Here is a 20587-nt window from a genome sequence, read left to right on the forward strand (position 1 = left end):
TGAGTTTTGTACCGTGGATTGTCTGTGTAAGAAAAGTGCACTTTTTATGGGAGACCGGGAGAGGCGCCTGGCTTCTGGCTTCGGATCAGCACGATGCGCCGGCCGCAGCGGCCGTTGGAGGGTGAACCAACGGCAAAAAGGAAGACCTTTCTCTCTGTCTCTCTCTCTCACTATCCACTCTGCCTGTCAAAAATAATAATAATAAAATAATAATAATAAAAAAAGAAAAGTGCACTTTTTAAAGGTAAGGCATGCGTCTACATTATCAGAATTTCAGGAGGAACATTGACTTACAATGCCAATTGTGGACATGGATTTCTGTGGACAATTGTGGACAAATTCGTAGGTCGCAGCCCTGATCCCCAACTGATGGGATTTGGAGACAAGCCCTGGAAGGAAGTCATAAAAGTCAGTCCTGATCCTGTAAGATGAGAGTCCTTTTAAGAGGAGGAGACACCAGGGACACCTATCTACTGTGCTCTCCCCACCCCACGCACCCATAAGAAAGGAAGGAGGCAGTCGGAAGTGGCCGTTTACCAGCCAGGCAGAGGCCTCACCAGACACAGCCTGGGGAACAGCCTGACCTGGAGCTTCCAACGCACAGTACAGTGAGAAACCAACATCTACGTCTACGCTCCAGTCTGCGATACCCTGTGACGGCAGCCAGGGCAGCCTACTCAGTGACCTCCCTGCCACGACCCCCCTCCAAAAAAAAGGGGGGGAGTAGAGCAGGGAAAGCAGAGGAAAATGTACAAAAGAGATTTGCCCAGACCCTGAAGTGACATCGGCTGACGAAGGCCTCGGTGACAGTGGGAGCCTCTCCAGGGACCCAGCTATTTGAGCCATCACCACTGGCTCCCTGGATGCCCGTTAGCAGGAAGCCAGAACTGGCAGAGGAGCCGGGACCTGCACCCTGGCACTTTGATGTGGGGTGTGCGCGTCCCGAGGAGTATTTTAACTGCGGCACCAAACGTCTGCCCCTGTTACGAGGATCAAACAAGCTAAACTCTTCAGAACTCGGATCAGAGCGCCACAGGTATCAGGAAAGCACTGTCGTTGCGATGATCGGCACGCCAGGCACACAGCGTCAGCGCTGGCTACTGAACAGACGCTACAGCCGTTCCTGCAAGCTGGATTTTTATTTTGGCACCTGTTACCCAAATCTTCACATCGAGCAGTTTTCCCGTAACGCTCTGGAAAATGCAAGGTGCTCAGTGGCTCTGCCCCACATGGCTACGTCGCGAAGGCAATCCCACAGTCCTTTTTCACTGCAGCCATTTCTGCACCCTTGCCAAACACCATTCCTCTCTGCCACAATCCCATCTCAGCCCGCCTCCTGCAGGGCCCCCTGCCCCCTCCTACCTACACAGATCTGAGTTACACACGCGTCTCAAACGCCTCCCTCACCTGTTTCCCTTCTCTTTCAGTCAAGCAACTCACAAAACAAATTTACGGAATCTTTCTCCCGTGCACATCTTCTGTCTGCGTGAGGACCTAAGGAGAAAGGCCCTGCCCCTCCCCTCAGGACTCACGATCTTGCAACTCACAGCCATCCGTCTTCAAATCTTCATCCCACTTGCTTTTAGATACAGCCTCTTTTTTTTTTTTTTTTTTTGGCAGGCAGAGTGGACATTGGTTCACCCTCCAATGCCCGCCGCGGCTGGCGTACCGCACTGATCCGAAGGCAGGAGCCAGGTGCTTATCCTGGTCTCCCCTGGGGTGCAGGGCCCAAGCACTTGGGCCATCCTCCACTGCACTCCCGGGCCACAGCAGAGAGCTGGCCTGGAAGAGGGGCAACCGGGACTAGAACCCTGTGTCCCGGCGCCGCAAGGCAGAGGATTAGCCTATTGAGCCACGGTGCCGGCCCAGCCTAACTCTTCATCCTTCCATAACTGTTCCTACTCTCTAGCACAGTAATTCTACCCACCCATCCCCCGCTTTCCATATTATTTCTACCTGCTTTTCCATCTCTATCTTGATGTCCTAAGCCTGATTCTACTCTGAGCTTCTGACCTGTTCAATTCAAAGCACCAAAGACTGACCGTCATTTCCGTTTAGAACTTCCCAGTTTTCCCCTGGTCCCTTTAATGCATCCATTCATAAAGCTCCTATCTTTCTGAATCCATTTTCCTTGGGAATCACTTCCTAGTCAGGGCCCATTGCCATAGTCAAAGCCCACGTGGATCCTGGCTCCACTCCCAGACAGCTCTTCTGCCTGGCCTGGGCCTCACCTCCCCCTGCACGCCTTGGGGCCTGCAGGAAATCGCCAAGTCTGCCTTTAACGCTGCTGAGAAGAGATGCCCCAGGGTGGCCAGACACCAGTGAGCCGAGAAACCAGGAGACAGAACGCAGACGGCCGCTTAATCACAGGAAGTGTCCTCCTGGGTCTAAACTCTGTTTGTTTTTTTTCTTTCATTTCTAAGTAATGTGTAGATTTTTAAAAAAGATTTGTTTATTTATTTATTTGAAAGGCATAGTTACAGAGAGAGAGGGAGAGATAGGGAGAGAGATCTTCCAGCCGCTGGTTTACTCCCCAAATGGCCACAAAGGCTGGAGCTGGGCTGATCCAAAACCAGGAGCCAGGAGCTTCCTCCAGATCTCCCATGGGGGTGCAGGGACCCAAGCACCTGGGCTTCCACTGCTTTCCCAGGCCATTAGCAGGGAACTGGATCAGAAGTGGAGCAGCCAGGACCAGAACCGGTGCCCATGTGGGATGCTGGTGCTGCAGGCAGCGGCTCTACCCACAACACCACAGCATCAGCCCCCGATGTTTCTTCCTTTTAATTTAAACTTCTTTTCTTCATGTTTTGATTTCATTGCATTAGGATCAGTAGTCACGGACTTTCGGTTAGCGATTCATCTATTCATTGTGTCCAGATACTGTCCATTTTTGTACGTAGCCCCTAGGCACCAGAAAGAGGACTTATTCTTTATGTGAGAAGCACCCCATGGAGTGTGTCATTCACCCATCCCCGCAGGTGTAATGGTGAAACCGGAAGATGCGCCATCGAAGCCGTAGGGCCTGCTTGCCTTGGGCCTGGCTCCAGGCTGAGCCCGGCTGAATTTCCTCATGAGTCCCCCTGTGCCCAGGGCAAGAACTTGCTCCGACTCACCGAAGGTCCAGGTCCCGCAAGTGGCAGCGTGGAGCTGGGATGTCAGCTGAGGTCTGGTCCCTCAGCTGGTTGGTGGGTAAAGTCCTCCATGAGGGACTCCACTGGGGACTCACAGAGCTCCCAGGGACACAGCCAGGAGCCGGGGTATGTGCAAAACAGCGAGGTTGCAGTGCACACAACACGTGGAGCAGGGGCTCGGGCCGGGGGGTGGGGGGGCACCCTGAGCTCCTCGGCTTCTCAAGAATGGCCAGGAACCTTCGTCGCTCACTCTGTGTCTGTCTATTCAGCCCCTGGATGATCGAGGCGGGGTGTGGGGGCGGCCCCGCCCCTCCTGGCCTCATTCCTGCTTCTCTCTTCTGCTTGGGCTGTGTGGTTACACCGTTTGCCAGCACATCCAGGACTCACGGCAGCAGTGCAAATGGCATTTTTTCTCACCATCAGGTGACTCTCTAGAAGGAAATCAGCACGTTTTGGAATCGAGGCTTGCCCCCTGCTGACTGTGTTCCGTGGGCCATGCACGTCCCTTCTCTGTTCTCTGAACCTCGGTTCTCTAAAGCGAGGAGAAAGCTGTAGAAGCTGCCCATCTGTTAGTCTTCTCCGTCATCAGGTCAAGGGTCATATTTTGGTGCTTGTGTTCAAATAACATTTATGTTACTTGATAATGGCCCCAAAGCCCAACAGCAGTGTTGCTGACAAGTGGGATTCGCCAGAGTGAGGCTGTGAGGTGCTTCCAACCGTCGGCACTGCCAGGGCTCCATGATCCAGGACCCCAGTCTCCTGCTCAGCCATCGGAAGTCATCATTGGCCGAGCACGACGTCACAGAGCTGGCGCCATGCACTCGCTCCTCTCATCCCACAGGCACCATGCCCCTCACGTCTTGTGAGAATCAGAAGTGGGGAGAGGGGTCCAGTACCCTAAGATGCTTTAAGAGAGCGAGAGACCATGTTCACATGTTGGTGCAGTCTGTCATTATCGCTGTCCTGTTTCATCGTGAGTTCTTGCTATTCATTGCCTGCTTGCCTGGTTTATATGCATGTGCATAGGAAAAACCATGGTACATCAGCATAGAGGGTTCAGGACTCTCCCCAGGGCCAGGCTTCTCTGGGGCTCTTGGAGCAGGTCCGTGTAGCTGGGCGCAGAGAGGGGATGCTGGACACTGGGTTACAAGGGAAAGCCAAAGGAACACTGGGGCATCCTTAAGTAACCCCGGGACAGAGGTGCAGTCCGGTTCCGGAAGGACCTGAACGCAGACTTGAGATGGAGTTAGCACTCCCCTGCCATGCCGGTGTCCCTGTCTGCCTCTCTTCCGTCTCTCCCTGCACCCCACATGTCCCACCACTCAGTACTCCCAAGAAAAGATGCCATCTCACAGCTGCCGAATCAACACCCCTGTCCCAGCCTGGGTCCCAGCAAAGTAGAACCTGAGCTCCAGGCAAGCACGTCGCTGGGGACCGGGACTCAGGGGGCAGGAGCAGGGGGCAGGAGCGAGGGGCATCACAGAAGCACCCGGGGCTTGGGTTGCTCGATCTTTCAGGCCTACCTGAAGAGCATCTTCCATGGGGGAAGAAGGGGCACTGGCCTGCCATTCCCTGGCCCGTGCCCCTATCAAGTCGCACATGGGTGAGCTCCTGGAATGTTCCAAGCACTGCCCCCTCCCCTGGGAGGGAAGCCCTGGGGCAGGAAGGGAGAGCAGGAGCCTGACCCAAAGCGCTCTCAGCTGCTGCTGTGGGACCTGGTCAGAGACAGGTGGGACCCAGGGAGCCAAGAGCTCAGGCGCAGGAGGTGCCAGTGCCAACCCTTTCGTTCATGCAGTTGACCCAGATGACTCTCGGTCTCTGTTCTAGATTTCCAGGAGAGAGGACCCGTCAGAACCGGGTTTGGGTTAGATTCCCATCTCCTGCCGTCAGCAGTGGTCCTGGGGACAGGATCGCAGAACACAAGCGGGCAGCCAGAGACTCACCTCGCGGGTTCGTGTATTAGTTGTCCACTGCCGCATAGCTCCGAACGGTTTAAAGCAGCAAGTGTGTGTTATCTGTCGCTTTATGGGTCAGAAAACGGAGCAGAGAGGAGCCAGGTTGATGGCTCAAGAAGCCAGTTTGGGGGCCGCTGTTTGGCACAGCGGTTAAGGTGCTGCTTAGGATGCCCGCATCCCACATGGCAAAGCCGGGGCTCGATCCCCGCTCCATCTCCTGACTCCAGATTCCGCTGATGCAGACGCACGGAGAAGGCAATCAGTGGCTCCAGGTTTGGGTCCCAGCCATTCCCATGGCAGAACTAGACAGGGTTCCTGACTCCTGGCTCCTGGTTTCAGCTTGCCCCAGCCCCAGCCCTTGCAGGCACTTGGAAAGTGAACCAGGAAATGAGATAGCTCCCTCTCTCAGATAAGTAAGTTCTCCAAGAGCAAGATGTCTGGGCTCTGTCTCTTCTGAAGGCTCAGCTGGGAGAGGATTGACAGATAAGCTCAGCTAGGCAGGTGGTGAAAGACAGGTGACTTCCGAGGTCACGGGACTCCAAGCAAGAGCCCCGAGCCTGCAGGCTGTCAGGGCTCTCCCCCCAGTTCCTTGCCGTTTGGGCCTCCATGACAAGCTAACAGCATGCAGCTGAAGTCACTGGGCGGGCACTCGAGAGAGCAAATAAGACAGAAGGCAGAACCTGATCTTCAAAATGACTTCCTGGGGAGACTCACAGGCGAGGAGAAGGCCGTGCAGCCGCGGGGGCCTCAGGACTCACGCAGGGGTGAGTTCCCTGCTTGTGGGTGGTCGTTTCTTTCTTTAGCCTCCTCTGGATCAGCCTGGATTCCAGAGGAGCCAGCAACGAAGACACGCCAGTGAATAAACCAAAAAAGCCCCGTGCTAACTCTCCAGCCAGAAGACCAGGAAAGGGGCTGCTTGGCAAGTCACAGCAATTTCAGATAATAACGGCTGTGCTCCGGACACACACCACAGAGAACGCGTCCCACGCCAGCCGAGGCCCAGGGCCAGAGCCTGGGCACACCCTGGTCAAGCTGGAACAACCTCCCCGTTCTCACCACAGGGCGGCGCCAGCGAGGCCCTGGAGGAGAGGGGCCTCTGCTGAGGTGTGTCAGAGACTCTGGGAGCCTGGCTGCCAGCCCCAGCCCATGGGAACAGATGCCCTCGAACCCACCGCCCCAACACACACACACACACACACATACACGGTGGCAGCGGGAGCCACACAAGAAGTGGAAAAGTTGGACTCCCACCCCTACTGGGCAACACAGCGAGAGAATCCCCATCTCTGCCCCCAGACAGTGTCAGACTTCAGTATAAGCAAAGGCTTCCAGTCCCGTGGTCAGGATGTTCAAGTTTCCCAGCCGACATTGTAAAGTCACCCGCCTGTGACCCCGGCATCCCATATGGGAGCCCATTCATGTCCCAGCTGCTCCACTTTCAGTCCATCTCCCTGCTAATGTCCTGAGAAAAGCAGTGGAGGATGGCCCAAGTGCAGGGGCCCAAGCACTTGGGCCATCTCTGCTGCTTTTGCCGGGCTATTAGCAGGGAGCTGGATCGGAAGTGGGGTAGGCAGGACTCGAACCCGTGCCCATATGGAATGCCGGCACTGCAGGTGGAGGGTTTACCCGCTACGCCACAGTGCCGGCCCCTTTTTCGCTGTTCTTTCAGGCCAGGCCCTCTGCTGACACATCCCCTAAGTGTTCTTTCACCTGCAAACGTCTTGATTTCTCCTTCAGCCCTGAAGGATATTTTTTGCTGGATGCATAATTCTGGGTTGACAGTTTTATTTCAGTGCCTGAAAAATGTGCCACTTCCTTTTGGTCTCCATGGCTTTGAAGATAAATCTGCTGTCATTTGAGTAGTTTTTCCCCAGTTGGTTCTGGATTGGTTCTCTCTGGCTGCTTTCAAGATTTTGTTTTTAGTTTTGTCTTCTCCTGGATTTCTCTCTCTCTCTCTCTCTTTTTTTTTTTCTGAAGTTTGCTCAATTGCTTAAACATGTAAACTTAGAATAATTTTTTTTTACCAAATTCAGAAAAATTTCCAATGATTTTCCACTACCATCTTCCCTTCTTTTCCTTGCACTCCCTTCTCTCTCTGGGCTCTGCCAAGCACACCAGTGCCTGAAATGCTGGTGCTTGTGTTACTGTTACACATATACCTGGGATTCTCTTCATTTTTTTTCTCAATCTATTTCTTCTCTGTTGTTAAGATTGGATAGTTGGGGCCTGCACTGTGGCGTAGCAGCTAAAGCCGCCGCCTACAGTGCCAGCATCCCATATGGGCACCCGTTCAAGTCCCAGCTGCTCCACTTCTGATCCAGCTCTCTGCTGTGGCCTGGTAAGCAGTGGAAGGTGGCCCAAGTGCTTGGGCCCCTGCACTGGTGTGGGAGACCCAGAAGCTCCTGGCTCCTGGCTTCGGATCGATGCATCTCTAGCCATTGCGGCCATCTGGGGAGTGAACCAGCAGAGGAGGGAAGATCTTTCTCTCTCTCTCTGTGCCTCTTCCTATCTGTAACTCTGCCTTTCAAATAAATAAATAAATCTCTTTTTTAAGAGTAGGATGTTCAGTTTTTTTAACAATTTATTTATGTATTTGAAAGTCATACTTACACAGAGAGAGAAGGAGACAGAGAGGCCTTCCATCCTCTGGTTCACCCCCAAATGGCAGCAACAGCTAGAGCTGTGCTGATCCTAAGCCAGGAGCCAGGAGCTTCTTCTGGGTCTCCCACGCCGATGCAGGGGCCCAAGCACTTGGGCCATCTTCTACTGCTTTCCCAGGCCATAGCAGAGAGCTGGATCGGAAGTGGAGCAGCCGGGACTCGAACTGGCCCCATATGGGATGCCGGCACTGCAGGCAGTGGCTTTACCTGCTACGCCATAGCGCCAGCCCCAGTAAATAAATCTTTTAAAAAAATATATTGGATAATTTCTTTTGTTGCAACTTCAAGTTCATAACTCCTTTCCTCTCCATTGAGTTTTAAGTTTCAATGATTGATTTATCGCTTCTCGGCCTTTTGGCTAAGATCAAGTGTGTGAAGTTTCAATGATTGTATTTTTTTAGTTCCCAATTTTACATTTCCTCCTCCTCCTCCTTCATTTGAGAGGCAGAGAGACAGAGAGAAACAGCTCCCACCTGATGGTTCACTCCCCAATTGGCCGCAACGGCCAGAGCTGCACTGATCCAAAGCCAGGAGCCAGGACTTCTTCCAGGTCTCCCACGCAGGTGCAGGGGCCCAAGAACTTGGGCCATCTTCTACTGCTTTCCCAGGCCAACCAAACCAGCATTTTCATAGAGGATGCTGGCATTTCAGGCAGTGTTAACCACTGTGCCACGTGCCACCAGTGGCTGGAAACATTGTGTTTTAGGGCCGGCGCTGTGGTACAGCAGGTTAAAGCCCTGGCCTGAAGTGCCAGCATCCCATAAGGGCGCCTGTTCGAGTCCCAGCTGCTCCACTTCTGATCCAGCTCTCTGCTATGGCCTGGGATAGCAGCAAAAGATGGTCCAAGTCCTTAGGCCCCTGCACCCACGTGGGGGACCATAGGAAGCTCCTGGCTCCTGGCTTCACGTCAGCGCAGCTCTGGCTATTGCAGCTATCTGAGGAGTGATCCAGCGGATGGAAGACCTCTCTGTCTCTACCTCTCTCTGTTACTCTGTCTTTCAAATAAATAAAATAAATCTTAAGAAAAAAAAAACACTTGTGTATTAAATAGCTGTGCATGGATTTCAAAAATTTTTTGCATCTGGCCAGCGCCGCAGCTCAATAGGCTAATCCTCTGCCTGCGGCGCCGGCACACCGGGTTCTAGTCCCGGTCAGGGTGCCGGATTCTGTCCCGGTTGTCCCTCTTCCAGGCCAGCTCTCTGCTATGGCCCGGGAGTGCAGTGGAGGATGGCCCAAGTGCTTGGGCCCTGCACCCGCATGGGAGACCAGGAGAAGCACCTGGCTCCTGCCTTCGGATCAGCGTGGTGCGCCGGCTGCAGCGGCCATTGGGGGGTGAACCAACAGACAAAGGAGACCTTTCTCTCTCTCTCTCACTGTCCACTCTGCCTGTCAAAAAATTTTTTTTGTATCTAAATAAATTTATCTTTTGATTCCCTCTTTCCACAAATTTTTTGAAGTACACTTGTATGTAGAGGAAATGTTTAAGGGCGTTATAAAAGGGGATATGAACTTGTAAAATGCTGACACCACCAGGCTTTGGTAAGTTCTGTATATACAAGGGTATTTGAAAAGTTTGTGCAAAAATGGAATTAAAAGGTAAATTTATTTTGGTGCAAAAATTTTTTTAAATCCATGCATACTTTTTCCATAATATGTATTTTCCATGAACTTTTTGAAGACGTCTCATAGAATTTAGGGCAAATACTAAAATTAGCTGTAGAAAGAGATACACTCAAAAACACTATTGACCATCATTTCAGCAAATGATGCTGGAAAAAACAGATAGTCACACAGGAAAGAATGAAATTGTACTCTCACCTCACACACTATACAAAAATTAACTCAAAATAGATCAAAGCCCTAAGTGAAAGAAATAAAATCGTTAAGACATTTAGAAGAAAACAGAAGGATGAAGCTTCACGACCTTGGATTTGGCAATGGATTCTTAGGTAAGACACTAAAGGCTTAAAAAAAAAATAGAGAAGCTGGACTTCATCAAGATGGAAAACTTTGGGCTTCACAGGACACGGCAAGGAAGGTGAGAGGACCACCCACAGAATGGGAGAAAACCGTGCGCACCACCATTTGATAAGAGACCAGGGTCTAGAATACACACAAAAGTCCCGCATTTGACAACTAAAAGACAAAAAACTCAATCCAAAAATGAGCAAAGGCATCTAAATAAATATTTCTCCAAAGAACTGGCTAAGCAAGCACACGAAAAAGCACTCACCATAATTAGCTGTTAGGGCAATACAAATTCAAACCACAGTGAGATACCACTTCATACCCATCAGGATGGCTTTTTCCATTGTTGCTGTTTAAAGATTTATTTATTTATTTGAAAGGCAGAGTTACAGAGAGAGAGAGAGAGAGCAAGAGCGAGAGAGATCTTCCATCCACTATTTCAGTTCCCAGATGGTCCAGCCCTGGCCAAAGCCAAAAGCCCAGAGCTCTGTCCAGGTCTCCCACATAGGTGGCAGGGGCCCCAGCACTTGGGCCACCCTTTGTTGCTTTCCCAAGTTCATTAGCAGGGACCTGAATCAGAAGTGGAACAGCTGGGACTCAAACCGGTGCTCACATGGGATGCTGGCGTGGCAGGCAGCAGCTTAACCCACTATGCCACAACACCAGCCCCAGATTGTTATTTTTTATTGTTTTATTTTTTAAAGATTTGTTAAAAGAGTTACAGAGAGCAAAGGAGAGAGAGAGATCGTCCACCCATTGGTTCACTCTTCAGATGGCTGTAACAGCCAGGGCTGGGCTAGACTGACACCAGGAGCCAGGAACTGGATTGGAACTGGAACAGCCAGGACTCCAACCGGTGCAAGCTGGGATGCTGGTACGTCAAGTGATGGCTTAACCCACTGTGCCACAAGGCCAGCTGCAGACCGTAATTTTTTAAAAAGGGAAATATCAAGCGTTAGCAAGGATATGGAGGAGCTGAAAGTCTTGTACATTGCTGGTGGAACCATGAAACAGCACAGCCCCGTGGGAAACAGCTTGATGTCCCCTCAGGAAGTTGGTCATACAAGTACCACATGAGCCAGCAGCCGCACTCCTAAAGAATGCAAAACGGAGGTGGGCACTGGACTTGGTGGTGAAGACAGCACTGAGACACTTGGCACCTGTGTCCCATTTCAGGATGCCTGGGTTCAAATCCTGGCTCCACTCCTGAGGCCAGCTTCCTGCTAACCCACACCAAGAAGTAGCAGCTTATTATTATTAATTCTTTTTTTGAGAGGCAGAGTGGACAGTGAGAGAGAGAGACAGAGAGAAAGGTCTTCCTTTGCTGTTGGTTCACCCTCCAATGGCAGCCACGAGCGGTGCACTGTGGCCGGCACACTGCGCTGATCCAAAGGCAGGAGCCAGGTGCTTCTCCTGGTCTCCCATGGGGTGCAGAGCCCAAGCACTTGGGCCATCCTCCACTGCACTCCCGGGCCACAGCAGAGAGCTGGCCTGGAAGAGGGGCAACCGGGACAGAATCCAGCGCTCCGACCGGGACTAGAACCTGGTGTGCCGGCGCCGCAGGTGGAGGATTAGCCTAGTGAGCTGCGGTGCCAGCCAAGAAGCAGCAGCTTATGACCCAGTAATTAGGTCCTTGCCACCCACATGGGAGTCCTGGTTTGAGCTCTTGGTCTCCAGGTTTGGCCTGGTCCAACCCATGTGATGTGGCCATCTGGGAGAGTGAATCAGGAGCCGGGAGATTCTCTCTCTCTCTCTCTCTGCCTTTCAAATAAATACAGTTTTTTAAAAATCCTTGAACTAGGGGCTGACATTGTGGCATAGTGGCTTCCTACAGGACTAGCATCTCATGTGGGTGCTGGTTCGAGTCCCAGCTGCTCTGCTTCCAATTTGGTTCCCTGATAATGCACCTGGGAAAGCAATAGAGGATGGTCCAAGTGCCCAGGTTCCTACACCTATGTGGGAGACCAGGCTAGAGCTCTGGGCTCCTGGCTTTGGCCTGGCCCAGCCCTGGCTGTTGCAGCCATTTGGCAAGTGAACCAATGCATGGAGAAGCTCTCTCTGTGTCTCCTTTGCTCTCTAACTCTGCCTTTCAGGGACAGACACAGAGAGAAAACCAAGAGAAGAGAAGGGGCAGTTACTGGTCAGCCCCAGTGACTCCCCTCAGTGAAGCCTTCACGCTGCGGGAGCCCAGGCTTTCCCGAGATGAAGAACTGGGGTCACAAACCGCCTTGGGTCCCCTGGTGTCTGATTCCTCCCCAAGCTGCAGGCAGAATGGGCACGAGCATATTTATCTGGCCAGGTCACTCCTCTCTTTTAAAAAAGCCCTCTCAAGTCTTCTCAGATACCTTTAGGGAAAAAATCCAATACATCTAATCCAGGCCACGGCTCCTTGCTCCGCGTGTCACCCTCCTCCTTGGAGGCCTGCCTGCTATTCCGTGAATGTCTGCCTCTGGGCCTTTGCACATGCCTGGTCCTCTCAGTCCACCTGCCAATCCTGTGATCAGGGAAGTCCACGTGCCTATCCATGCTCCTCTGAAACCTGACCTTCTTAGCACAGCCAGCAGACCAGAGGGGTCCCCCTCAGACACAGAACAGAGACAGAGTTGAAATCCTTTGGGGCCAGTGCCATTGTGTAGTGGGTAAAGCCACCACCTGCAGTGCCAGCATCCCATATGGGCTGCAGTTCAGGCCCTGGCTGCTCCTCTTCCAATCTAGGTCCCTGCTAATGTGCCTGGGAAAGCAGTGGAAGATGGTCCGAGTGCTTGGGCCCGTGCACCCACATGGGAGACCCGGAAGAAGCTCCTGGCTCCTGGCTTCAGATAGGTACAGCTCTGGCTGTTGCAGCCATTTAGGGAGTGAACCAGGAGATGGAAGACCTCTTTCTCTCTCTCTCTCTCTCTCTCTCTCTCTCTTCTTTCTCTGCTTCTACCTCTGTTACTCTACCTTTCAAATAAATAAATAAATCTTTAAAAGAAAGAAAGAAAGAAAGAAAGAAAGAAAGAAAGAAAGAAAGAAAGAAAGAAAGAAAGAAGGAAGGAAGGAAGGAAGGAAGGAAGGAAGGAAGGAAGGAAGGAAGGAAGGAAGGAAAAGCAAGCAAGCCTTGGCTTCTGTCTGTACTGCAATGGCCAGCAAGGCGCCTGACCAGCTCTGCGCTTCAGCAGGTGAAAGACCAAAATCCAAGCTCGTACCAGGAGAGCTAGAATCTGTTCTTCTAGCAGATGGTGAGCTCTTTAAAGCATTTGAGCTTTTGGCTTGTGTGTTAAAACACCTGTGTTCCACAGCGAGAACCTGGGTTTCACCCCTGACTGGGAGGCAGCAGGCCCTGGGAGGTGGCAGTGAAAGCTCGGGTAGTGGGATTCCTGCCATCCCTGTGGGAGACCTGGATTGAATTCCTGGCTCCTGGCTTCAGTCCCAGCCCTGTCCCAGATGTTGTGGGCAGGTGGGGAGTGAACCAGCAGATAGGAACTCTCTGTCTCTGGTATCTGCCTCTCAAATAAATCAGCGATTTAAAACGTAAGTCAGGTCATGTGGCTGCTCTCTCTGCATTTCCCCCAGAGGCAAAGCCGGAGTCCCCAGGTGCCTGAGCGGCTCCACGTGAGGCCCCCAGCTTGTAAAGCCACCCCTGCTGCCTCCTGGGCCCCGCCCTTTGTTCTCTCTTTCCCTTCCAACCGACTGCACAGCTCCCTTAGTTACTATGTTACTTGCTTGTGGCCTGTCTTCCCTGCTTGGATGCAAGTGCCAAAAGCGACAGAATCGTCACTTGTTTAGTTCACTGGTATAATAAGTGCCTGGCACTTATTCCGCACTCAATAAATATTTGTTTTTGTGGCATTTATCAATACTCCCTCAGCCACTGCTGCTTTGGATCACGCCCCAGTACATTTTCTCTGAGTAGGCAAGGCTGAGCCACAATAACCATAATCTTCACACTCAATAGAGCAACTACATGGGGTAGCCAGGCAGGTAGAGCCACCTGGGAATGTGGGGAGTACTGGCAGAGCTGGGGAGCAATTTGTTGAATAGTATTTTCTCCAAGGGGTGTATTGGTGGCCCTGAAAGGCTGCCACCTTGTGGCTAAATTTGGAAATGTGCCCAGTCAGGCTTGGGGTAGTGGCCCAATGCTGAATAATATGTTCTGCAAGTGTCTCCAGTCCCTTGGGAACAAGACAGGCGTCCCCAGGCTGGGCTGCTTTGGAAGCCTCTGGCCTAAAAATGTAACCCCAAATATTTCTGTGATCAACACGGACTTTCAGACACGACACACACATGTGGATCTGCTCACCCATCAGCAGCTACCAGGGGCCAGACACGGTGGGGAAGAAGAGACTCTGCCCCTCTTATGGAGAGGACAGGATCCTTTCATTCGACAGCTATTCACTGAGAGCTGGCTGGTACTGTGCTGCCCCTGGGGGACCACGGCCAGTGAGCAACACAGCGCTGCCCTCAAAGCAGCTGCCAGGGCCGGCACTGTAGCATAGTGGGTTAGCCTCTGCCTGCAGTGCCGGCATCCCATACGGCTTTGAGTCCCTGCTACACTCCAGGGCACCTTGGGAGGTACAGGTGATGGCTCAGGTAGTTGGGCCCCTGCCACCCATGTGGGAAACCTGGGTTGAGGTCTGGGCTCCCAGCTTTGGCCTGATGCAGCCCTGGCCATTGTGAGCATTTGGGGGAGTCGGCCAGTGGACAGGGGATCTCTCTATTTGTCTGTCTCTCTTTCTGCCTCTCAAAGAAATAGATAAATTGTAAATGTTCATGAAAAAACAAAATTAAAAGTTAAGACTATTTTCATGCAAAAAGCCTTGATAACTCCACAGTTTTTTTACAGCATGTCTTTTTCATATCCTACTTGCGGATCACCTTAGATTATCGCATTTAAGCCTCTGAGCCAGCCTACGAGGGCAGTAGCTGTTCTCATTCCAGTCTGATGGAAGAGGAGACTGCCCTATAGGGAGGTCAGGTGACTTGCCGTGTGTCACAAACTTGCTAAGTGCCTGGGCGCATCTTAGGCACAGATTTGTGATGGAGCACAGTTTGGAGCCAGGCTGACCTCAAACACCTTCTCTAGGCCAGCTCTGTGGTCTCTGGCCAGCCCTTTGCCTCACTTACCTTCCAGGCTCTAATTCCTGGAGCTTTTATGGTTGAGTAAGGTCTCCTGTCTACAGCACCAAAACCTATGACCAGCCCCATTAGCAAACCTCCATAAATATTATGACGCTGACAATTGGTTTGGGGGCTCGGCTGAATTTGGGACTCAAGCTCCAGGCAGGACTTCTCTTCCATCAAAATTCCCCTTTGGGGTCCGGCACTGTGGAGTAGCTGGTAAAGCTGCCACTGGCAGTGCCTGGCTGCTCCATTTCTGATCCAGTTCTCTGCTATGGCCTGGGAAAGCAGTAGAGGATGGCCCAAGTGCTTGGGCCTCTGGACCCACTTGAGAGACCTGGAAGAGCCTCCTGGCTCCTGGCTTCGGATGGGTACAGGCTCTGGCTGTTGCAGCCATTTGGAGAGTGAACCAGTAGATGTGTTACCAGAGAATGGCAGGGTTCTTGTCTTCGCGCAAGAAAGAATTCAGGCGTGAGACAGAGAGTAGTGGGAGGTAAAGTAGCAAGGTTTATTAGGGAAGGGACATCCATAACGACAGATGGGCACCTCCCCAGACAGGATCTGGGAGAGAGTGCTGTCACTTGGGGGGGGGGGGGGAGCGAGGTTACATGGTTGAGTAGAGAGATTACACCTGACCAGGCCAGGCGGGAGACTCAGCAGAGAGGCAGAGGGCTGAGCGCCCAGTCCGGTTGAGGCGGGTGTGTGTGTGTGTGTGTGTGTGTTAAGGAAATGGGTCTTTGTCTTCACACATCTCCTCCTGAAACAAAGGATTTTATGGATGTAAATATTAAGAAGCTCCTATCTGAGTTTTCCCTTGAAGGTATCAGACAGGAGGAAGCCTAGCTGGCACCATCCTGGGTTTAGAGGAAGGGTGAGAAGGACCCCCTAGAGAATGGGGATCCGGAGCAGGGTGTTTGAAATGCAGATACTGGGCTGCATCTGGGAGACTGTGGAAGATTTGTCAGGCAGAAGGGGTGGGACCTCCACCTGGCAGGTTATCAGGTAGAAGGGGGCAGGGCAGGATACGAGTACCGGGCTGCCCTTGAAACACTGTCGGGATGGCTTTGAGATGCAGATGCATATGTTGGACATATGGCCTGTTACACACACACATAAGCTCATATCTGACTTCCTACCTAACAGATGGAAGACCCCTCTCTCTCTGCCTCTCTGTAACTCTGCCTTTTAAATAAATAAATAAATCCTCTTTTTAAAAATCATGATTAAGTATTTAATGTATCTCTTCTTTTTTTTTTTTTTAAGATTTTATTTATTTATTTGACAGGTAGAATTACAGTGAGAGAGACAGACAGAGAAAGGTCTTCCTTCCATTGGTTCACTTCCGAAGTGTGCACAATGGCCAGAGCTGCGCTGATCTGAAGCCAGGAGCCAGGTGCTTCCTCCCAGTCTCCCACGTGGGTGCAGGGGCCCAAGCACTCAGGCCATCTTCTACTGCTATCCCAGGCCACAGCAGAGAGCTGGACCGGAAGAGGAGCAACTGGGACTAGAACCGGCGCCCACATGGGATGCTGGAGCTGCAGGCATAGGATTAACCCAATGCGCCACAGCATCAACCCCTAAGTAAATAAACCTTGAAAAAAAAAAAAGTTCCCTTTGGGTTTGGATTCCCTGATAAACTTGAACTTGCAGAAATGTTTTGTTAGTTGGGATTTGTATTACCAGATCATCCTCACTGCTCCCACACAGAAACTGAATGCATATTTCCAGTCAGAATAACCAACCTAGACCACAAGTAGCCCACATTTCATTCCTCCCCAAAAATACGCTGAACACTCAGAAAAGGCCCAGGGTGTCTCGGAGGTCAGTGGCAGACAGATGCAAAACAGACAAACAGCTCCAGTGAAAAAACAGGCAAAGGACTTGAGCAGGAATTTCTCCAAAGTTGCACAAACAGGCAAAATGCACAGGGTAAGATGCTCACCTGTCGCTACTCACTAGGGAAATGCAAACCAAAACCACAGGAAATACCACTTTGCGCCCATAAGCATGGCTGTTGTCAACAACAAATGAACAATCAGAAAATTACAAGTGTTGGCAAGGAGGTAGGGACCTGGGAATCCTTGTGCAGTGCTGGTGGGGATGGCAATGCTGCCGTCACCGTGGGAGACAAGATAGCAGGCACTCAGCAAAATTAAACATAAAATTATCCTATGATTCAGCAGTGCCACTTCTTGGTATATATCCAAAAAAATTGAGAGCAAGTACTTGAAGAGACTTTGGTACACAAGCGTTCACGGCACCGTGAGTCATAACAGCCGAAATGTGGAAACCACCCAAGTCCTCACTGGCAGGTAAATGGATAAAGAATGCACCATGGAATATTCTTCAGCTATAGAAGGAAGGGAATTCTGACACTACTACAACAAGGATGAGCCCTGAAGAGCGGTGCTTGGTGATACAAGTAGGACACACACACACTTCTCCATGATGCTACTTCTAGGCGGCATCTAAGGAAATCAGATTCATGGAGGCAAAGCAAAAGGGGCTAGGGGGAGAGGCGGGAAATCGGGAGTTGTTTGTTTAGGGGTACAGAGTTCCCAGGCGAGAAAGTTCTGGAGATGGGTGGTGGTGGTGGTTGCACAGCAGTGTGGACCGATTTAATGCATTCAAATGACGGAAAATGTTAAATGCTACGTTGTGAGTATTTTACTGCAACTAAAAGGGAGACAAAGAAAGGGCGTGGGAAGGTGCAGGCTCAGCATCTCCGCTGCAGGCGGCAGGGTGGCTGCCCCGGTCCGGTCCTCCCCAGGCCTGGCAGCCACGCACGGCACGCTGTGGACACACCCAGCAGGGCTGAGGACCAGGTCCAGGCTCTCGGGGTGGCCTGGGGGCAGGTCTCTCTTCCTGTCTGGGAAAAGTGAGGAAACTGGCTGATTCATGGCTCTCCTGCAGCTTCTGCGCTCTGTGGTTCTGCCTTATTAGGAAGGGCTGCTCGTGTGCAGGGCGAGGTCAGAGACACTGCAAAGCCAGGCCTCTGCCACCCTGGATGCGTCCAGCACGGCCTTGAGCCCCTCTGACTGGGCAGTTGTATTCCAGAAGATTGTGCCTTACAGGGCTTAACGCAGCGAGACACCGTCCTCAACACGACCCAGCAGGGCAGGCCAGTAAGGCTGGTGCCGTACCTGGGGCTTGCAGCCACAAGGCTGGGACCGCCCTTAGCAGACACCTGGTGGTGACAGGAACTCTGAGAGCGAGCAGGTGGCAAGCTCACCTCTGGCGAGGTCCAGGCTGCAGGAAGAGAGCTCGGTGATAAATACCCACACCCCTTCTCCTCCTACCCTCCATCCCCACCCCCCACCCCCAACCTCCCTCAGCCAAGCCAGGAGCCAAGCCAGGGGGCAAGGAACCTGGTCACACAGGGCGGCCTCCTGGCCAGAGCAAGGCCACAGAGACTGGTGGGGACGCCTCAGGAGCAAACAGTGGGTCCAATCCAAAGTGAGCCAGCAGCCAACTGTCCTCCGGGCCTGGCCAGGGTGTTTGGGGAGTGCCCCCCCGCCCCGCTAGCCCCCACCCTCTGTTTCAAAGGCCAATCTTGAGCTCAGGGCTGTCAGGAGCTCTGGGTTTGGCCAGGCCCAGAGGGGAGCGCTGTGGGTCGCTGGCTAGAGCCCCTGCCAAGGGCTGTAGCCTCCTCTCCTGCCTGCATGCAGGGTTCATTCATTCATTCATTCACTCCTTCAACCAACCTCTCCCCGAAGTGCCTCAGCCTGCGCAGGATGAAGAAATGGGGTGGGGGGGCAGCCCCAGCCAGGGTCTACCGGCTCTGCGGTGGCCGCAAACAGTGACCTGCTCTATAGAATGGGTTCAGTCACCTCTCACTCCCAGAGCTCTCCAGGGGAACCCAAGGCAAGGCTCTCCCCAAAGCCTATGCATGCGCCTGGCGCCGAGAACCCGGAGGCCTGCGCCACAGCTCTCAGTACAATCATATAGCACACGGCGGTTGCAGTTTGTCTCTCTCTCTCCCCCTCCAGCTCCCAGACTGGAACCCCAGGAGGCCTGGACGCTGGCCCCTGGCTCCCCCTTAAATCCGCAAGCCCAGTGGGCGGGCATTTATGCTGCCGGTGGATTCCCATGCGCTCCAATGGAGGACAGCCACGGTTGGCAGGCAGTAACGCGAGCCCATTTTACAGATGAGGCCAAGCCGGGGGAGGTGAACAACCTCCCCAAGGTCACGGAGGCTGGGCAGCAGAGTCTGGCCATGAGCCCCGGCCCTCGGCTCCCCCATGTCCCCAGCAAGTGGGTGCGGGAAGGCTCCGGCGCGTCAATCACCGCGTGGCCGGCCCGCGCGAACCGGTTGCCTCCCCGGCGGCGCTCAGCGCCCGGACAAAGGCGCGGCGGGGGCGGGACGTGGCCGGCGGGGGCCGCGCGCCGGGCCCTTTAAGGGGGGCGGGCTGGCAGCGCGGGGGGCGGGCCGGGGGCGGGCCGGGGCGGGCGGCGGAGTGGGCCGGGCCGGAGGGCGCGCGGAGCGAAGGGCGGCGGCGGCGGCGGCTGCTCGTGCTCGGCCCGGGCTCCGGATCGCTCTGCCCCGGCTCTGGTCCGCTCCCCGCGCCCGCAGCCCGGCCCCGCGCAGGAGCGGCCATGCCGCCGCGCCGCAGCATCGTGGAGGTGAAGGTGCTGGACGTGCAGAAGCGGCGGGTGCCCAACAAGCATTATGTGAGTGCCGCGCGTCCCACGCCCCCGCGCGCGCCCCGCGGCCCCGGCCTGGGCCCCGGCCTCGGAAAACTTCTGCCTCCGGCGCTTCGCGCTCCTGCACGGCCCGGCCCGGCCCTGCCGCGGCGGCGCGGCCCGGGTCTCCCGCCTCCTCCCCCTCCCCTCCCCTCCCCCTCCTCTCCCTCACCCGGTTCTCCGCTCCATCCCTTCCCCCCTCGCCCCCTCCTCTTCCCCTTCCGTCCTCGGCTGTCCCCGCACTCTCGTCCTGCCCAGCCGGTGCAGGACAGAGGGGCGCAAAGGCAGAGGGAGAGGCGCGTGGTCCCCGGCCGCCCCCTGTCCTCCCCTGCCGACCAGACGGCTCAGGCCCGCAGTGTCCGGCCACAGGTAGCCTCCCTGGGGACCGCCAAGTTTGGCTCCGTCCTTTTGGGAGATCCCGGAAAATGGATTATTTGAGTGGCTGCACCTTAAAGGGTTAAAGAACAGTCCCTCTCCCCAATAACTTGTGTTTAAAAATGTACGAAAGTTTTTCTCCTGCTGTCTCCCTCTGTGGACCCCAGCTCAGGTTGAAGGACTTGAGAAAATGGGTCAGTAGCGTCATTTTGCAGATGGGTAAGGTTGAGGCTCCAAAGGGGCTGCAGCTCCTGGAACACACAACTGCATGGGCTTTGCAAGCCTGGGGTGGACAGTGACCTGCGTGGAAAAGTGGCGTCGGGGGGCAGCCTGGGGGCCACGGCTGTGGTGTAGGTGGTGCTAAGACGGCCCCCTTTTGGGGGATCTGCCTGGACAGCTAATGAGGATGTGGAGGGGTGGCCCTGGGGGAGGGGCTCCCCCTGGAGGGCGGGGGCTGTGGTGTCTCTGGAGGTGAAGGGGGTGGAGGGGTGACAGAGCACTAGTTGACCAGGAAGGGAAAAAGAGCAAGAAGGAGGGAAAAAATCCTAACAAAGAAATGTAGAACAATGACTAGCAAAGGGCGTGGTCTGGCCCGGTGCAGCTCCCTGGCCTCCTTGGGGCCTGCCTTTCTTAAAAAGCTCCTTCCCATAAAGCCCATTCCCACACCTTGCCTGAACAGCCTGTGAAATTCCGAATCCACAAGCCGGGGTGTGCT

General features: G+C 53.6%; 2 protein-coding genes across 2 annotated transcripts in view; one reads left to right on the top strand and one right to left on the bottom strand.

Annotated features, from left to right (window-relative positions):
- Positions 1–19412, bottom strand: part of NEURL1B (neuralized E3 ubiquitin protein ligase 1B) — a 189688-nt gene extending 170276 nt beyond the window's left edge. The window contains exon 1 of the mRNA XM_062189910.1: positions 19124–19412. Within this exon, the coding sequence (XP_062045894.1) occupies positions 19124–19412 (289 nt within the window). The remainder of the gene's footprint in view (positions 1–19123) is intronic.
- Positions 19389–20587, top strand: part of SH3PXD2B (SH3 and PX domains 2B) — a 103498-nt gene continuing 102299 nt past the window's right edge. Inside the window, exon 1 of the mRNA XM_062188684.1 lies at positions 19389–19485. Within this exon, the coding sequence (XP_062044668.1) occupies positions 19411–19485 (75 nt within the window). The 5' untranslated portion in view covers positions 19389–19410. The remainder of the gene's footprint in view (positions 19486–20587) is intronic.

The sequence above is a fragment of the Lepus europaeus genome, chromosome 4 (assembly GCF_033115175.1).
Source record: "Lepus europaeus isolate LE1 chromosome 4, mLepTim1.pri, whole genome shotgun sequence".
Lineage (NCBI taxonomy): Eukaryota > Metazoa > Chordata > Mammalia > Lagomorpha > Leporidae > Lepus > Lepus europaeus.